Here is a 20,997-nt window from a genome sequence, read left to right on the forward strand (position 1 = left end):
CTGAAATAAAAAGTGTACCAAAGTGCAGATTTCCTAAATTTCCCATAAAATTCATGAATGTAGGATGACACGAGGGGAACTTTCTTTTCATCTTCTAATCAAGTCTACTGGAATGATCTCCCCCTGCTGTATGTATGCTGTAGGACAGTTGGGAACGAGGGCTTTACCAAAGTCTGCTATTGTAACAGCTGGTGGCTTTGGCATTTTCATATAAACATGCAAGCTTAAGAGGAATTTCTTTATAATTGGCCTCATTTCCCCCTTCCTGGGACATTCCATAATGCCACCAACAATGAAGTGCTCAGAAAGGAATCATTTCTGTTTATGTGAAAACAGATATGAACTCTGTGAGGCAAGGGAAGAAATAACAAAAAGCTCCAAAGCCCACAAAGAGGAGTTATAATCAAATCTGGATGCTGGTTTTGAGATCTGACAGACCTCCGCATACATCCGCTCTGCATGCACAGAGAGGTGGAGCCAGCTGCCCTTGCCTCCATCTAGCCTCGCCTAGCTCGTTCCACATGCAGCCATAGGTAGGCTGTTTGCTTCCTCTGGGCCGTGATGTCATCAGGATAAGTGTGGTAACATCTTAGTGACCACCCGCTCAAACACAAGCAAACCATTTCACTCAGAGTTCTTCATATATACTAAGTCATTGGTCTAAAGTTTATAAAAATGATGATGAAAATGCCTTCAGGAGGCAGCATAGCGACGCAATAAATGGGCAGGGATTTTTGAGAAACTCAGAACTGAATGCAGATCTGGCTCTGCAACTTACTGGTTATGCAACCAGATTATTTAATTTCTCTGAGGCTCAGTTTGCTCATCTGTAAAATGGGGATACTAGTGTTTCCCTCAGTGTGTCAACATGATTAGAAACGATATATGTGATGCACCTAATGTGTAAGCATACTCACTAAGGGTTAGCTGGTTTTGCCAAGTGCTTCCTAGAGTAACAGTTCTTCTTATGCTTCACATTACAGGGTGAATGTCTGTACACAATGGAGCATAACGCACAGATTCTCTATGGTTCTTACACATATTACTATAATTCAACTTAAAGGAAAACACATCTAAAGGGTTGAAGCAACCCTATGTGTTGTCACCAGTTCACAATACCCTGTCGTAAATTAATCATTTTTTTCATTCTTCAATTTCTCCTCCTAAGAAACATGAAAACGTATGCATCTTTTTAAAAGAAACAATCTTTGTTGGTACCAGGCTATTTTAAGAAAGGAAAGTATCATCCAGAGTCTTTACCCAAATAACTCAGCTGGCTTCCGTGCAATGGCAGTCAAGTCACCCTTTCTGGTAAATACTGCTTCCCTAAATGAATTCAATTCAAGTTTCCCTTTTGGTGTTTAAAGCCTGTTTCTTCTCATTTGCCACATTAGGCAATTAATTGGGTATTTATAGGCAGCTATCATACACTTCACTGTCATTGCTACTCACTCATACATCTTAAATTCTCCACATCTTGCTACTTAAATCCTACCCTTTAATCACCTCATCATCTTTGTCACATTTTAAAAATTTCCTTCCACTTAATCAGCTCCATTTTCTAAGCCAGAGTAGGAACAATTGTGCAGAATTCTCCTAATGCAGCTTTACTGAGGCTCAATGAAGAGAAAGTGTTTTCTTAAGTGATTTATTTAGATCCCAGGATGGTTTTTGCTTCTAGTGCAAGAGCATCACCGTGTGAGCTATTTCTGATCTGCACTTTGGTGCTGCCCTCAACCATTTCCATTATTAATGCTTTTCATTGTCAGTGAGGCCCTCCTGGGTGGGGGCCCAGTCAGCTAGGGGTGAAAGTGCCCCCACACTACAGCCCCTCAGCCACCCAGACACCCCCCTGGCTGTGCTCCTGGCTGACCCTCTCCTGCCCAGTGTTCATAGGTGTCCAACCCCATAGTAAAAAGGAAAAACCCCTTCTAATACTTCTCAAGACCCTTGGTCCCTTGAGCTAAGAAACAAGAGAAAATTCTAACCCTGGGACGGACGATGGTCAGTTTTCTTATTTGGTGTCTCTTCCCTTTGAGTGTAAACTAGTAGTTTCTCCAGTAAATGGCCGTTACAGCTCATCACATATGGTTCCAAGACACATGTTCCCAGGGCGGTGACCCACAAAATGCTTTTCCATGGGTTCTTAGTAAGAGCTCTAGGGGAAAGGGGGCGCCACTGTCAACTAACAGGAAAACACCGTTTTCAGTATCTCCTTAGAGACTCAGACCTATCTCAGAATGTAAATTAACAGTTCTCAGAACTGTCAAGGTAAACAGAATGCACTGGTCTTTGTTTAAGGCAGGTTTCCCAAAGTTGTTTAACAACAGGGTCATTTCTTGGTGGGACAACTATTAGGGCTTCAAGAAACTGTAGGGTCTGCAGAGTGTCTTTTGGAAAATGCTGCACTGTATCATGGTCCTTCTCTAATTTCCCCTACATAAGTTGTTACATTCTCATCTGTGATCTCCGAATATTATTTTCACCTGCATTCTCTGTCAGAGAATGATGCTGGCTTTCAAGGATGCTTTCACACTGCATGGTCCCCACTAGCTTCATGCAGAACATATCTGTGCAGGAGCTCCTAGGTAGAAGATGGTTAAAGAGTAGAAGATGGTTTTGCCTAACACATGTCTGGTAGCACCAGTCCGGGGTTTCCCTGTCCCTGCTGCATTTTATTTGATGGGTCACTACCAGATGCTCTCTAGGCTGAGTTCCTTGTCAGCCAACACTGGCCCAGAGTAGATACTATACTAGATAAATATCTGTTAAACAAAAGAATTGTTATGTGACTGTATTTCTTAGAGAAATATGCAAGAGTCTTTAGTTTCTAATGTTTGGAAAATAACTAATAATGTGACTCATTTTATTTTCTCCCAAGACTTGTTGCTACTGTAGATACTGTTAAGAGTTTATTAATGATCTGTAATGTGCTTCCACTGAACTCTTCTGGGCTGAGCACTTGGTACCTATGTTTTAAGTTCCAGGAGTCACAGTGAGGTAAGTGTTTGCTCTTCCTATGACAGATGCCACTAAGGCAGCTTAGCAAGACTGTGTGTCATCTCCAATACAAACTGCGGAGCCAAGCTCTGCCCTCGGGCCCCCTGAGCGAGCCTGTCCGCACCCCACTCCACCCTGTCCTTTGTGCACACCACATTTATATACCACAGTACACAGGAAAACAACCTAGAACTGAGCTAATTAGCTTTTAGTAAGTTTATTTCTTTATTGTGGTAAGATATATACAACAGAAAATGTATGTTTTTAGCCTTTTTCAAGTGGACAGTTCAGTGGCATTAAGTACATTCACATCGTTGTGTAATCATCACCACTGCCCTCTCCAGAACATTTTCATCTTCGCAGTTGAAACTCTGTGCCTGTTAAACACTAACTGCCCTCTTCTCCCTCCCCCAGTCTCTGGCAACCACCATTCTACTTTCTGTTCCTATGCATTTGACCACTCAGGTACCTCATATGAGTGAAATCATATAGAATTACACTAATTAATCTTTAAATTCTTACTCTGGCCATAGTATTGACCACTCATCTTAACTTTCATATACCAATACAACATTGTTTGCAATTTAATGTTGCTCAAGGAAAAGCTAGCTCTGACTTAAAACACAGCCAGCCCCAAGTGAGCAAGAGGAAATTCGGCAACACAGCATGCGGGCCGAGGGCAGATCGCGGGAAAGGTGAGAAGTCTAGGAAAGTCAGGGGAAGCTCGGCATCTTGGGCCTTTTGATGATTAAAATCTGCTTACGAGCATGTATATATCCCAACATTTCTCTTTTTCCCCCCGTTCCAACTGCCTTTCTGTTAATGTGTGAAAACAGTACAACTGGAGGGGAATGCAATCCACATGTTTGGTGCATTTACACTTACATGCTTTTGAGAATATTGAAATAGCCTAACAATGCATTTTCCAAGGGAGATATATGATATATATATACAATTACAGACTTTATAAAAAAACAAACTTAACTCCCAGAGGAGGTAGGCTCGATCTAAGTTCAAATTCTTGAAATTTAAATATTCTTTACACAAATTTCCAAGCTTACCTTTAAACAAAACATGTAAAATACATTAAGCAGCCTTTAAATGAGAGACAGAAGTTGGAAGGTTAAAAACACAAGAGCTGGTTCCACCTTCTGAGACCATAGTAAATAGGGAAAAGAAGACAGATTTCGGGGAGACCTAAACCTGGGTTTGGTGCTGCAACACTCCACAAGTCTCAATTTTCCCATCTGTAAAATGGACATAATAATGTGATGTTTACTGATTTGTCCTGGAGATGAAACAAATTGTGTATAATAATGGGCTCACATACACACTTTACATAGAGAAGTACTCAAAAGATGTTTGCTTACATTCCCTCATTTCAAATTTGAATGTTCCATGGCAATGATGCCATTAAAATCTATTCACAAAATATATTTATACGCAGTACAGTGAATTGCATTTTTCTTTTAAATTGAAAGAATGAAAAAATTAGTCCAATTAGAACAGAATACAAGGCACTAAAATGTGAAGTGAGTCACTTAAGATCACACACGCATTTGAAGGCCCAGCAACAAAAAGAAAGCAGGATGTCTTTGAGGAATTTATGGGAAGCAAACTGTATTGAGGATGTGCTTTCAATTCCAGTGGGGTAGCGCTTCTCTAGCATTTTGTGGCTGCAGCATCTTGTTAGTACTTTTATTTCACCACATACTATCCTCAAATTCCCAAAATGTCTTTTATTTCTTTTTCATTTTTCATCTAATTAAAATTAGGTTTTTCCTTAATTGTTTTGAAAAGCATATAGCTTCTTGCAATAACCTGAAGTAGAGGGTTCATAGGAACACTTTCAACAGATACAGGGTTTCAGGTAAGTTAGACTAATGGGTTACCCACTCTGAGAGTCACATGGCTGCTGTGACTTAGATGATGTTCCAACGAAAGGCAAGTTGGGGAAGCATTTCAAGGTCCCTCACCCCTTCCCTGCTATGCGGTATCCTAACCTCACTCAAAGGTTGAACCTAGAGACACACTGACTGCTAGTGCCATAACAGATAAAGAGATGACAACATGGAGATGTGGTTCCATAAAGCCTGATACAGAACTCACACACACAAGACAGCATTCGCTCCTGCTGAGATATGCAATGAGCCCCACAGACCAGCTCAGTGTCAAATAAATCCTTAAGGTTTGGAAGTGATGTGATAAATGGGATATTGAACATGACCCACTGGTTATGTGAAAATATCTGGAGGTTCTTATTTAACCCTTTAACCACCATTTCTTCACCTCCACCAACACTTACTATATTAACATAACACTATGTACCTAGCCAAAATTAAACTATAATCCCATTAAGATGGCTTACTCGTTGATATTTTTTTCTGGCTAACATTTCTTAACAGGGATATGTCTTGGTATTTTAAGGATCCATGTTAAGAAAAAAGAAATTCCTATGGGATTCAGCCCAACTGTCATATCTTCACGAACCAAAGAATACCGACCTGGTAATACTGGAGAACAGCAAAGCCATTCCTATTTCAGAGAGGAATTGAATGACCCCCACCTCCAGCCATGAATAAACCGAGCTAGGAAGCCAAGCAACACACTCTAAGCTGAAGCCCACTTGGAGGCAAACATAAAGTCCCTTCTTGATTATCCAAGTTAATTCCATAGCATGGAAGTCCAAACTGGAAGATAATTTAATTTTTTTTACATTTAGCTATTACATGGTATATGATTTCACTTCTCCAGCCAGTCTACTTGCTTAATGACATTGAATTAATTTATTCTCTAAAGATCTATCATCAAGTCAGCACTTAGGTTTGATCCAGAAAAAGACTTCTCTGGGTACCCAATGAAAGTTGGCTGCAAAAAATACAAGAACTCAAGAATTCATCCCAGAAGATTTCTGATCCACCTTCTAAGAAAAAATAACAACAACAACAAAAATGTTTTACATCACTGAGGCTTCCACTCTTCCTGTGGCTTTTCATTTTTGTTTTCATCGTTTTGATTTCTAGATTTGGTTTGACATTCAGTGGTCCTCTCTGGTGATTTCAAACACACTTCTAACCTCAAGGATCATTCAGTATAGTGATACTTGAGAAAACACACCAAATAATGTGTGAGTCCAATTAAATATTCATCCAGGAAAATTCTTTAGCTTAAATGTCACTTTCTTAATGAGTGAAGAATCTCTTGTCTATTAGATTGGCTTAGCATCTTAGGTTGAAGAGGACAAGTTGAAGAGGAACAACTGAGTTCTTGACCACGTCCCCGGTTCCAACTAACAGGAATGTGAATTTCCTAAGCATGAAAGCCCAGGTCTAACAAATTATGTCTTCGTCGTGGCACCAATAAGCCTAGTTGATGGAGGTTCCTGAGTCATGTCAGCGATAGTCACCTGGCTCTTAGGGCTTCTCTGGTTCCTAATGGAAAGACATTCCTGGGGATGCAAGTCACTCCTCCTGTTTCCTCCCGGCTCTCCTAGGAAGCAGAGTAACTATGCTATTCATTTGTCACTGAAAGGCAGCAATGTGTACCACCCACCTCATGGCCATGCAGCTTCCAGAGAAGTCTGCAGGCACTCAGGGTCAAGTCAGCTGAGGATACACTGACTTCTTTACCTCTCAGTACATTGCCGTGCATTAAGGGTTTCATAAAGGTAAAAATAATTGAGGACTTTGGGAAGTGCCATGGCTAGTCTATTTGAAAATTCACTTCCCTGCCAGCTTTCTCTATTCTGTTGACACCATAGAATCTTCCTTTCATCCCTTTTCTCTATTTACAGCTTACCCTGCTCCCTGAAGGGGTATGCTCTTTCTAGAAGACAGATTATGCACTACACACTACATGAAAACTTTACACTCTTCCTGTTGTCAACTGAAAGATTTTTCTACCTGGAACTTATCCCACCTTTTACTCTCAGATTGGTTTTACTTAGAATTCCTTCTCAGGACTAATATATTTAAACTTTATGGAGGGATATAAGCTGAAACTTTGGTTCCTCTTAATTTTTCTTTTTCTCCATTGAGATTTTTGACAACTTTCCCCATTGTTGTTATCCATTGTAGAAATGTACCTGCACTTTGAGGACATGAGATTTCAGAAACACTGTCTAACTTTCTAGGTAAGGGGAAAAAAAACAAAAAAACAAACAAACAGAAAAACTAAAAGTAAAGGTGAAGGTGAAGTCTTGTGTAGCCCAGAAGAGGAAGATTTGTAACCACACAAGAGACTAAAGGAGAAGAAACAAACTAAAGGAGTAAACTAAATCGCACATAACTTCCACAGGTAGCCAGTCTGTTCATTAAAAAAACGCATATTGCTTAAAATTGTCACAAATCATCTTTTCAGTGATTTTCATCTAATAGTTTTTTATTCTAATCATCATCCAGAAAATATCTATTAAGTACGTAGTACAGAGGATGCTGGTGAGATTTAAAATGACAGCATCTCAGTAACCAGGAGGCTGGCCTCGGTTCTCCTGGCCTGTCCTCAGCATTAGCAGCCTGGCACAGACACCTTGGGATGTGGGTCTTTCCCAGCATTCCTCCACTTCACTCTTCTGCAGGCAGCTTTTGCCTTGTACTCAGTATAAGCCTCCTGGTTTTTCAGGCCATCAATTGTTAAGCTCATATCTATACCTAGCAATCATCATCTCAAAACAAATGTGATGTAAAGATATTTTCGGTGACATTAAATGCTGAAAGATTTATTGCCAGATAACTGGCATGTATCCAAGAAATATTCAAAGACGATTCTGGACTGCATGATAACAGAGAAAACTGTAGGGATAAAACAGAGTATAATACGTCAGCAAATATTAAAGGCATTTTAATGCTGAGATGTTAAATTTCTGTAAAAGATGATCAATTTTATGGAATAAAAATAATATCAATACAACAATCACAAAAACATGACAGCATCTTTGCCCTCCAGGAGCTTACAAAAGAAAGATGTCTTAGATCATTTCAATAAAGTTGCAAAACATTCAGAAATAAAATGTGTCGAATAATAAAATAAAGAACATTCAAGTTTTTAAAAATTCACTATACAATCCAGACATCAATATTCTAATAATTTGGTTTGAGCTACATTAATTCACAGTGGTGACTGTCTTCCTGCATCCAACACCCACTAGGGAAAAACTGGAGCAGGCTCCAAGTATGAATATTAAAATCCTGTAGGAAAAGACTTAGGAAAAGTTTTATTTAATAGAACTTAGAGTTGCTTTCTGAAAAACACACATCAGGGGACCAGCAGGCGAGGGGAACACAATTTGAAATCGTTTTGCATGCATAGAGACCGCTTCTGTTTCATAGCGCTGACACACTCGTCACTACAGGACTTCCCAGAGCGCTGCTGCAGCTCTCTGCACCGGCCGTGAAAGGACAGCACTCTTCACCCTGTCCAGCAGCATCACAAAGAGATGCAAACGGTGGCCGGCTCGATGGAAACTGGCCATCCTGTGGAATGTAGCAACTAATGTAAGATCTTTCCAGTAAAGTCACAAATAAGGTGATGTTTATAGAATGGCCAATCTCTTGCTGAAGAAATGTTGTGGTATGAACTTTAAAGTATCTCTCCATTTCAGTAATTAGCAATGACAAATTTTTATCACTTTCAATTTAAAATGCAGAACATTATGAGTTTCACGAAAATTTTCAACCAACTCAGCAGCTTTGTAGAAATGACCCCTAAAAGCAATCAGTGAAACTTCTGCCCAACTGGGTTTGAGGTTCCTGGCCAACCTCCTCTTCCAAGTCCCACCTTTGCCTCTAGATCGGAGAGAGCTCGGAGACCCGAGCATCAGTTTCCGTTACATTTTGATTTGCATTTAATTTGGTCATTAGCTCTATTTTAGGTCCCATTCTTCTGGCCTCTGGCTACCTGCCTAGAGTAACTGAGAGCCCGCCCCTCCTGCTCTCTCCATCTGAGCCCCTCGCAGCTCCTCCAGTGCACCAGAACTCAGGGCTCCACAGTGCTCCCTCAGCCCACACCTGTTTGGCCCAGCTGATACCTGGTCATTGTTTGCGCGTCTGTTTGCATTTCACTTCTCAGGAAAACCTTTCCTGGTCCCACACACTAGGTGAGGTCTCCCTGGTTGGTGCTTCCAGAGCATCACACTGTAGACTCTGGTTTTCCATGGAAATACTCACCCACCTTGTGTATTTATTGTACACTGCCTTTCAGTGGTAGCGTAAGCTCTGTGAGTGACCGGACCTGTTCGGATCTGGCTCTGTCACCAGAGCTTCGTGTAACATGTGGAAGACAATAGGTTTAATGAGTTCAGTTCTGTGGGTGTGGCTGTGAGTGAGTGTGTGTTTGAAGTTTTGGCACTCAATTAGGTTGTGTTAATTAAATATGAGCATATTAGTACATTGTGCCCAGTGTGCTGACACTTCTGTCACTAATGGCGAGCTAAAATGAATGACTATTCCCCTTATTGGGGATTCTTAGAACACTAGAATACTTAAGCCTGGCAAAGAAAAGGATGATATATTTTCTTATTTATACTCCCATTAATAATAAATTTTTATTAGTTTCTCTCCACCTTTAATTGTAAAGTAGGCTTTAAAGCTCAGGTGAAAGACTAGTCTCATGAAAAATATCTGAAATAAAAAACAACAGCACTAGTATAACCACAAATCATATTCAGAGATAATTCATGAGCACTAACTAGTTTGCATGCTTTAATGATGACATATACATATGCAAATGAAATGTTTTTCTTAATTATTTACTGTAGATTCAAGGTGGTAGGAAAATGATATGAAAAGGGAGTATTTCTCATATCATACGGAAATAGATATTAATTAATAAAGGAGATAATTTAGATAATACTACTTGTTGTATTTTAATATTGGTAATGATTGCAAATATAGTAACAATGTATTAAATGCTTTCAATAATTATTTAAGTAGCCAGTAAGAATTCTGGAGTAAATGGGTAAATAATTTCCCATCCCTGTTCAAAGCATATTAAACATTGGTTGATCAGAACATTTAAGTATTAATTGATTAGGAGTATATAGGAACTCTAATTTGAGAATCTGAGGGAATGCTGTGGATTTCTACATCTCTGAAAAAGGTGTAATCAGCCTTACATAAGAATTATCACTGTTCTTCAAGAGATGTTTCTAGTAACTATGAAGAAAAATGCTTCAGGCAAATTAGTACAACATACAGAAAATTCAGTATATCACAAGAAGTTACAAGAAGTTCACTAATAACAGAAGAAATAGAGGTAAGTAGTTTTAAGTAATGTTAACAGGATTTTTACTGTAAATGTAAAGATGCAGATATATATGTAAATCTGTAGACCTACATTTAATGAATTCAAAAATGTATCTCCACTGGCTAAGCAGCAAACAGTGTAGCATAAAATCGCTTTTAAGTCTACCCACTTTTCAGGTGTTTTGGCAGAGTCACCTCACTGAAGCATTGTGGGAGAATCTGAGTTATTTCTCCAGCATTCATGAGGTGTCCAAAGGGGACATCCCTTGAAGTTTTATAGGTAAATAAAATCAGTGAAAAGAGCAATGCATGGGAAAATTGTTAATTATTTACTGATAAATTCCCTTTGAATTTAACAACTCCTATCCTATCTGACTGACCTCTTACTGGGATACACTGAATTAGAAGAAACAATAGCACCATCTTACCTGATGTCTACAAGAAGAATTGTCTTTCCTATTTCATGGACAGTCCAGATGTGCTGCCCTTGAGATAAATCAGACACTAATTCCAAAAATAACCTAAACACATCCATTTCATCTCAAGTCTGAGACTGCCTATGTTGATAATTCTATAGAAACAATATACGGTAAGTCAATAAGATAGACACAGAAAATATGCTTAAGTCCTACAGAAATTAAAGAAACAAAAATAGAATTTTCCAAAGAGAAATAAAGATAAAAATAAAGGATAAGAAAATGTTGTTATAGATCTAAGAATTTTATGGTGGTGAGTTGAATTTTTGGCCCCAGTAGTTTACCCCTCCCTATGCCTTTGCCATGTAACTTTGCAGTTTCACTTAAAAAGAAAAATATATTTCCCCACCTCTTGGGATACAGCTTAGAACTTGTTTTGGCCAATACAATACGGGCAGAAGGATTCTGCTAGTTCTGCAGAAGGTCTTAAGTGGCATCATAGTTTCTGTTTGGCTTTTTGCTCTTCTACCACTGCCACTGCCATGAGAATCACATGGGAGACACAGAGCAGAATTGAGCCTAACTCACAGTGAGAAGCCAGCCTCACCAGGTGCCAGACCTGCGCCTGTGAGACCCAGGCAAACCCAGCCCAGATTGGCCATCCTCCACGCAGATCCACATCCAAGGAACAAATAAATGCTTCTGTTCTAGTGCCACTGAGATTATTGTGGTTATTTGTTACACAGCATTGTTGTGACAATAGCTAACAGATACACTTATAAATTAAAGTGAACCAAAGGGGTATGCTTTCCTCTTTAGGAATCTGAAAAAATATTTTCCTCTTCCTGAGACTGATTGTTCATTTATTTACCAGGAAAGAGCAAATTCACATCTGATTTATTGAGAGAGTATTGCATCCAATGAGTTCATTCTAGGTTGGCCACTGAGTTACTTTATTCCTTACTATCATGCTAACAGTTGTATTAACTTTCAAATGTTTACCCTTTCTTCTCTTGTGTTGGGGATATCAATGACTACATTACCTCATTTGTAAATGTGTGGAATTAAATTAGGTTCTGGAATTGTTTTTCCAGGCCCATGGTTCTAAGGAGGCATTTGGAGGATACTAGAATGATGGAAGCAGGGGGAGAAAGCTAAACAGTTGGAATGCTAACCTATCAATCAGTAAAACTGTTTTGATCTGTGTTAGGTATTGAGACTTCATTTGGAAAATGAGTTCCACTGTTTAAAAATTAAAATTAAAAACTACTGGACAAAATTTTTCTTGAAGTCTTTTTATACTGAAAGAACTGTGATTACATTTTTTTGACAAGGCCATTGTTTTTATTGCTATTACCATTATCCAAATTTAAGATATCATCACTTGAATTCCTATAATAACTTCCTAACCCGACTCCCTGCTTCAAGTTGTAAATTGTCATTTCACTCTCCTGCTTAAAAATAGAGTGAAACCAAATTCAGTGGGGCTTCAAGGCTCTGCCTCTCTCTTCAGTCTCATTTCCTGTCCTCTTTCCTCACCTTTCATACTGGTTTAAAACCACCCAGCTCTTTCCCACCTTGGGGTCTTCTCACATGCTGGTCCCTCTGCTTGGAATGCTCTTCCCCGACTCTCCAAATGTCGACTTCTTTTTATCCATCAATTCCCAGTTTACAAAACATCCTATCAGAGAGTCTTTCTCTGATCAACCAAATTAACATAGGTCACTTCTGTTGCCATTATTCACTATGACAGCACAATATTAATTCCCCTTCTTTGCACTTATCATAACTTACAGTTATGGGAACATTTGTTGCTTGCTTTTATCATCAGACTTTCCATTGAGTATGCAATCCATGTGGTGAGGGGCCAAGTAGTCTGGTTTATTTTTGCATTCCCAGGACCCAAAGCATTGCCTGGTACATACTATATGCTCAATAATATGAATTAATAAACAACTTCCTTACCCTTTATTAGCATGTTTTCTTCACCACATTCTGCACGATATAGTATTTCCATGTTAACATGTGATCCCAATCTCTGACATGCCACACCTGCTCTCTCTCTTAGTTACCTTCCTTAATTCAGCTATAATGTTCCTTATACTCCTATGCATTAGAATTTTCTATTCAACTTGATTTATTCTTCATAGTTCCCTCTTATTATTATTTTTTTACATGACAATAGTCATTACCTGATCTGTTCTGGGACATTATTGTCAGGCTGATCCCAAATCTTAAAATTAGATCACATCTAGAATGAAATTAACAATGCAATTATTCAATAAATGAGACCCAAAACTTGTAGAGGTAAATGCTCAATGCCAGTTAACTGCCGTGATTGAGGACTTCGGGAAATACCCAAATTTCAAGCAAGGTGACAAGGATATAGTTTCAGGACAACAATGACCAAAGTTACATCCTAACTAATTTCACTATGTTCTGTCAGAAGAAAAGAAAAAAATAAGTGTATGGTTTGTATATAGTCTGGAAAATGGGGACACAGTGAGGAAGAATGTGGAGTGTTTTTCCAGCAATGCCCAGAGCGGAGGCAACAGATCTGAGGGATGGTCATATTATGATCACTAGAGAAGTGTGTGGGTAGTAACATGTTGGTCATACGCTCTCAGTACAGTTTGAACACTCTGAGAGTAGGCATGAGGTTTCTGGCTACAAGGAAAGAGAACTCCCCCTGGAAGTAAAAAAGTTGGCATTTTGGCTCAGGCCAAAATGTTTTTGGTGAGTTTGGTATGAGTCAAGTTACAAAATTTCAATATATTCTGAGTTTACTGAAAACATTTAGTTTCTTGATCTGCAAAACTAAAATCAATGCCCTGAACCATAGTTTGGAAAGAAAATGCCCCGGCCTGACCAGCCAATAGCCTTCATTGGATACCACCTCTATTAAGGCTTCCTTTCACATTCTCATATGAACCATGCGTAACTTCATAATATTTGCCATATCTATCATTATCATTCTGTTGGCAACTATGTAATGTACTCTTGTGAGTACATAACTACACAAAATGGAGTTAGGTAATACGAGCATTTTGTTGGCACCAAGCTGATCGGGTGTTCCTTAGAGCAAAGACAGTTCTATAGCTTCAGCATGCATTCTTGTAGATGTGATTCTTTTATCCAAAATGAAAAGTTTGGAGAATGTCTTGACAATTTGTTTGGGGGATCATCAGCTACCTGTGTGATCAGCATAGGGAACAATTAATTAAGGTAGGTGTTAAGAAAAATAAAAAATTTCAAACCTGGGACTGATATCTTCCCCACAGTCGGATGTTTCATTTCCATAACGAGGCCATTGTGTAACACCTTAAAATGTAAAAACAGAGAGAAAAATACATTACAAAATGAAATTATCTTCAATCTCAAGGTAGATGGAAAGCCAGCTGTTGAGACCATAGAATACAGATATTGAAAAACACAGAGATGCTTGAAATTTTCATTTGAAAGCAAATATTTGAGATGAAAATCATGTTTCATTTTATATTACACTAAGTGAAGCCAAAAAAAAAAAAAATAGAAGACTCAATGATTAGCAAACTACATTTTTATCGTCTTCCCACTCTTAAAAACGTTAATTGCTCCTAAATATAGGGTATGATTTCCCCCCTTTCATGTATGTATGATCCTTTAACTATTAAAGCTCAGCCTCTTCCTGCATTACTTCATAGCAAGATTTGGCCAAGCTCAACTGCAGAACAAGACTGAAGGAACCAGATCTGGGGTGGCAGATGTGCTCCTGTCAGTTTACTCGGTGGAAGGTGTGGGGCGTCAGTCCAGTGTGAAAGGTGAATCCGAGTATCAGAAAGCCCAGTGACTTCTGGCAGTGGGCAGATTCAGGGCTGCTATGAGAAGCAATGAGCAGGGCCCACTGACAGATACCCCAGAGGAGGGACAGGTCAGAGGCCTGAGCAGGAGATTGAAACCAGAGATGTTTTCAGTGGTAGTAGGACCTTACTCGTAAGACTAGGTTTCACAACTAGGACTCCACTATTTTGCAGTCAGTGGAGGGCGGGCAGGGTGGGGGAGACAACTAAGAAAAAAAAAGCCAGTAACCTCATCTTAGAGGGCTGACTAGATTCTTTTGCACTGGGACCAAGAGAGGTATTTGGTGTCCCATCAATAACGCAAGGTAGTCTTGGTCTCGGGGTTAAGACTCAAAGCCAGTTACTGGGACAGGGGCAATGTTTCAGTGCCCAGCCAGCAGAAATGGGACCCGCTGCTGAATTGCTTGACTACTGAATCAGAGCTACTGAAATCCTTGGCATACAGGGGGTGTAGCTTTTCCTATGGGGTGGGCAGGAAAACAAAGTCTGCCAGGGATCAAGTACCCTCCAGCTGTTGGAAGAGGATGAGATGAGAGGACATGGAATTAGACACCAGACACAAAAGCCGAATTATTGGATGCAAAATGTTTTATAATCCCACAAATGAAAATGCTACTAAGATATTTCCTTTTTTTCTTTTAGCTCTTTGTTTTTTAACAACTGGAGGCTATCTGGGGATACTGTCTCAAAGAATCCCCAAAATTCAATGTACTATTACTATTACTGTCTATTCAGTGAGACATATGCATGGCTTACACATGAATTGTGTTTCACCGGCACTACCTAACAAATGGAGAGCTTCTCTCTTCCTGTTCCGTATGTGGATCTAAAGGACAGAAGTATTCCAGTAGTACAGGTCACTCATGAAGCACAATTTCATGCCAACATCTCAAAGAATGGCAAGTTGTAAGGGTTCTATAGCATTTTGAGCCTGGAGTGAAAGCAAAATTTGCATATTCATAGTCTTATATAATCTTCTCACAGAGCAAAAGAGCATAGAATAAATAAACTAGTAAAAATGTTTTCTCACTTGGAAAACTCAGGGAAAGAGCTCAAGTGTCAGGTTTTATTCATTTCCAGTGAGCTTTTTGGTCCCATTATGGAATAAACCATCAAAAAGACAACCTCCTAGGTGACTTTTTTAAGGTTAGAACTATAACTCTGCTGTGGCTAAATATGCTTACTGTTTTCTTTGGAAATGGTTACCACTTTTTGGGTGACATGCTCTTTAAACAACCATGTCAACCCCCGTCATTGAGGGTGACGTCACACCATATGGAGATCCTTTCTAGGGATCCCTTGCTTCTCTTTTGGAATCACCAGTTTGGCACCCAAAGCTGGACAGAGAAAATTTTTGCCGGTGTTGGAACTGTGCTATAATTTAATTCTGGAGTGGCTCGTTCTTAGCGCCCGCCCAGCACAGCCCCCGTCTGTGTGGGGGTGGGGGCTAAATGCCACCGCGGTGCTAAATCTCAGTTCTCTGAGGACAGGAACAAAAATACCGAGCTAAATTTCACTCGAAACAATTATCTGCACACTGAATCATTCTTCTCGTATCTCTCTTGCCCTCCTGACTACCTCTTTGTAATAACACTGCGGTGCTACTCACAAAAGACAAAAGTGAGTGTTCTTAGCTAAATATAACTCAACCGATAGTGTCGAAATCAATTAGCGCTGCATTGTAATCATGCAGCAAACGTGAAGTATCAAACGTGAAAGGGTATAGTTGGTAAAGGTCAAGGGACATATGTCAAAGTTTTGTGAAGCAAAAGCGAGCAGCTGATTGAAGTTTTCCGTGCCAGCAGCTTCAGGAGCGTGCTTCCTCCAGCCCTCCCCCCAATGCTGTCTATAGATGTGATTCCCGATATGAAACTTTGTCATCTTACCTATCAATTTCTTTGCATTGAAAATGATTCTGTTTTAAGCAGAAATATAACTTCTCCCGATGTCTGGCAAAGAAAGCTCACTGCAGTTTCTCATTTGTTGGAGCATTTGTACAGTTATGAGGCAAATGGGATAGTCTGAGTCCCAGTCTTGAGAAAGAACTGCCTTATCCCCCTGTTTGGTCTCCATCCACTTTTTTACATAAAGTTTGAAGTTGATAGACTTCCATAGGCTTTCTTCGTGAATCAGGTCAGATTATCTCAGAGAACAATTGAGGCTGTGGTAGTGCTGTCCTTGGAAACCCTGCCTAATGATTCGGAATGCTGGAAAACTCTCCAGACTTGTTTGTGGGACGAGTCCTGCTCTGCTTAGTAACGTATTCAATGATCTCTGAGCCCAGGCAGTCTGTCTGGATTTTAGCATAAATCTCTCCTGCTGCATGTCAGGCGTATTGTCTCATCTTAACTTCATTGGAGAGGGAGGAACTGCCACTTACCACATTTCTTTGAGAATGGAGAGTAAATGTTCCCTTTTCTTTTTCTCATTCAGGCTCAACATCCCAATCTCTAGTACCTTCAACTTAGAAATTCAAATTTAATAGTGTTTCATTTTCTGACCACCAACCATGGAATACAGACCTTGGTTCAACCAGCATTTTCCTTTAGGGAGAATTTCCTGCCTAGAACCTCACTCTGGCCATTCAGGATATTCTTCATTACATATTTAGTTATTCTGAAATATGGAAAGGACCTTCCCTAGAACTTTGTAGTGGATTTTGTCCTTTTTAAATTTATTTTATCCCCCCTACATCTTTCCTGGTTCAGTAGCTTTTCTAAATTTCATTTCTTCTTCTTGAAATTTCAAAAGCATTTTCTTGACAAGAATAAAATTGTAGACAGTGCACCAACCTCTTTAGAAAAGTATCAGGCCTATTTAAAAATAAGTCCTCTCTTTCTTCTTCAAGAGATTTACAGATTGACAGCCTAATGACAGAGTCAAATGGTAATGTATTAATGATGGGGGAAAGAGTAAAATGTATACCTTAAATTGATGTGGGAAATAAAAGTTTAAGTGAAAGTAAGAAAATCTTTTTATAAAATCCTATGGCAGGAATGACTGGAAAAAAAATTCTGTAAAATAAAAAATGCTATCCATTATATAGTCAGTGAAAATCTTTACAGAAAGCAAGAGATCTCGGTCATGAGTAGAAGTAGCAAGGCATATTCAAACTCGAGAGTAGAAGTAGCAAGCCGTATTAAAACAAAAAGAAATTGATAGAGCGTCAATATTAAATGACCTATACAAATGACACATGTAAAGAGCACATCAAAAATCAATGGAACACTATCAATATTATTAACAATGATTCACAAAAGAGAACTGATCTATCCATTCACTGTGAATAGAGGCATGACCTAGTCAATTCAATTTAACAAACATCACAGAAGATCTATGTACTAGCTTATATGAAGGGGCTGGTGATAAAAAGATGACTGAACTTCATTCAAAGTGCCTATAATTAGAAGAAAGGGTAGGGAATTAGAGACCTGAGCCTATTTGTATAACACAGTTTAAACTCCATAATGACAGAGCAATGTCCAATAAGGAACAAGAAAGTGCCTCTGCTCCCTCTGGAAGGAAGCTGAAGGATATAGGACAAGGAGGCAAGTAAAAGTCTTGGAACAAAAGTGATATTGAAATAAAACATTAAGGTTAACAATTACAATAATGAACAAAATAACAGCAGCTATTTCTCAACAAAACTCCTAGGGTCAGGCATGGAGTTAGGAGCTAATGGGTTGTGTCCATTTAACCCTCTCATTAACTAAACTAGGTATTACTATCATCTGCATGTCCACTGATAAAGTGATGGAAGTCTAAAGAGGTCAAGTACTTGCCCAAGATTTCATAATCAATGAGTGGCTGACCTTGGATGATAATGTACATATGTCTGACCCTAAACTCTCAGCCAGGTACCCGGCAGTTGGAGACTTAGTAAAAGAAAAAAATGAATGAGCATAATTTGATTTACCATTAAAATAACTAGCTGATGTGGTCAATTCTGTAAAACAAATTAGTCAATTCATTGAGGAAAGAAAATCAGCCAAACGAACTGTCTGCACTGCTTGGCACCATGCAGCCCAATTAGTTAATAAATGGAACTGCTCCTTCATAGGTAGCCAAGGATATCCTGGATACCACAGATACAAACGCTGTGAAAAGAGGAAGGATTTGGGCCCCACCCGGGCACAGATTTGGAGGAGACAAACCCAGCAGGTGACCTTGGGCTAGGCACTTAGTATTTAGGCTCAGAACTCTCATCAGTAAAAAGGAAGTACTACTATCTAATAGTTATCTAGACACAGAACTGTGTTACTGGGCTTCCAAAATGTATTCACTTTTATAAACTTAGTTATCAAGATCCAGTGTCGCTTGGCAATTCCCTCAGTTTCCTAATGCATCTTCCAGGTGATATTGAATCTGTCCTAGATATTGCACATCTGAAGACCATCCAGAGGCCATGCTGAGAGGCTCTGCATGGTCACTTACCGTTATTAAAAGTCAGAAAGGGTGACCTATGATTTCACAGAAACAATGGGCACATATACTATACACGTAAAGTGAATCTACTACACTTGAAGAAAATGATGATAGCATTCTTCTTCACTGGGAAAACTCAGAAAACTATTTCCAAAACATGAAATAATACTTTTGAAAGCAAAAAACTATTGGTGTAACATCATTTATTGTATTGTCCATTTTATCAATTTAGTCATTTCTTTAGCTTAAGAGGACAACAACCTTGGAGTAATAGTTGGAAAGTGACATAACTGAAGGCATGACTTACAATTAATACATTAAAAGTTAATTCAACTGTGTCTTAAAACAATGGCCATAAAAATGCAAAAACATAAATTCATGAAAAACTAGACATGTAAACTCTTAGCTTTACTTAGATAATAAAGATCAGATTTAAACACTACATTTTGGGGTTTCTTATTTCTTTTTAAACAATTACTGTAACAACCTATTCTTCTGCTAATGCACACAACACAGCGTTTTCCCTCTTTTCTCTAATTAAAAAATGTGAATATTAATCATTCAAAGATGTACTATAATATAAATACAAAGCTTAACGAATACTAATAAAATCCTATCCAACATCTGGCTTGAGAAATAGAATATTATCAAAATGTTTAAAACTCCAAGTTTGCCCCAATAACTCCCCTTTCCATCCTCAAATTATCACTCTCCTCAATTTTTTATCATTTCCTTACTTTTTACATATTTACACACCAAAAGTGTGTATCTCTTATAATTTAGTGATTGCTTTCACCCATTTACAACATTTATATCAATAAAATAATAAGTGTGTATTTCTTCTCTGAGTTGCTTTTCTCTTACATTACTTGTGCAATTCTTCCATTTTAGAGCTCGTGACCATGGGTCAATTTTGGCTGTTAATGTAAAGTATACCATTATATAAATATACCAATTTATTAATCCACTTTGTTCTTATATTATTTCCATTATTTTACTATGACAAGCAATGCTGCTATTAACCTATCTCTTGGGCAACAATTTCTCTATGGCATATACCTAGAGCTCGAACAACTAAGACACAGGATACATGTTAGGTAATGGCAAATTATTTTTTTAATGGCGTACCAACCATTCTCACCAACAGTGAGTATTATTTTCAGTTGCATTACATCCTTAGCAAAACTTTATTGATATACACACACACACACACACACACACACACACACACACACACACAGAGGGTGCCAAAAAAATGTATACACATTTTAAGAAAGGAAAAAACTGTATTAAAATCACACTGATGCTAACCATTTTGAGCACCTCTGTATTGCAGAAGTCAAACATGACTTGTATTCATCTTTTGTTACTGGTATATATTATTATAATTTTAATACAATTTTTCCCCCTTCTTCTTCCTCCCCTCACCACTCCGGTTCAAGCCGTTGTTTCTCAGTCTAGTTGTGTAGGACACAGCTCCCTGGCCCATGTTGGTATTATGAGCCTTGCGCTACCCCTGGCCTGAGGCAGTCGGTTGCCGGTCATGGGTCGGCTGCTCACAGCAGCTCACGGCAACTCTTGCCGGCTGCTGGCCGCTCACACTGGCTGCTGGCTACTCATGCTGGCCACCAGCTGCTCCTGGCAGCACACGGTAGCCCACCGCAGCCCAGCTTCAGGGAGAGCCATTGTTCACAATCTTAGCTGTAGAGGGCGCAGCTCACTGGCCCATGTGGGAATCAGACCAGTGACCTCGCGTTAGGAGCACAGTGCTCCAACCAGCTGAGCCATAGGGCTGGCCCTAGATTTTTCCTTTCTTAAAATGTGTATACATTCTTTGGCACCCTCTGTGTGTGTGTGTGTGTGTGTGTGTGTGTGTGTGTGTGTGTGTGTATATATATTTACCAGAGTTTTTAGGTTTTTCCAATCTAATCTCTGCAAGGTGGTATCTTATTGAAGCTTTAACTTGCATTTTCTTGATTACCAATGAGTTAAGTATATTTTCCCTGCTTACAATAGCCATTCATATTTCCTCTTCAGTGAAATGCTTGTTCAAGGTATTTGCATGTCTATTAGCTA

The 20,997-nt window shown here is 39.0% G+C and overlaps 1 protein-coding gene across 1 annotated transcript in view; it reads right to left on the reverse strand.

Annotated features, from left to right (window-relative positions):
- SUGCT (succinyl-CoA:glutarate-CoA transferase) overlaps window positions 1-20,997 on the reverse strand; it is an 866,747-nt gene that overhangs the window by 230,003 nt on the left and 615,747 nt on the right. Inside the window, exon 15 of the mRNA XM_019710224.2 lies at window positions 13,915-13,978. Coding sequence (XP_019565783.2) covers window positions 13,915-13,978 — 64 coding nt within the window. The remainder of the gene's footprint in view (window positions 1-13,914; window positions 13,979-20,997) is intronic.

The sequence above is a fragment of the Rhinolophus sinicus genome, linkage group LG09 (genome assembly GCF_036562045.2).
Source record: "Rhinolophus sinicus isolate RSC01 linkage group LG09, ASM3656204v1, whole genome shotgun sequence".
NCBI classification, from domain to species: domain Eukaryota; kingdom Metazoa; phylum Chordata; class Mammalia; order Chiroptera; family Rhinolophidae; genus Rhinolophus; species Rhinolophus sinicus.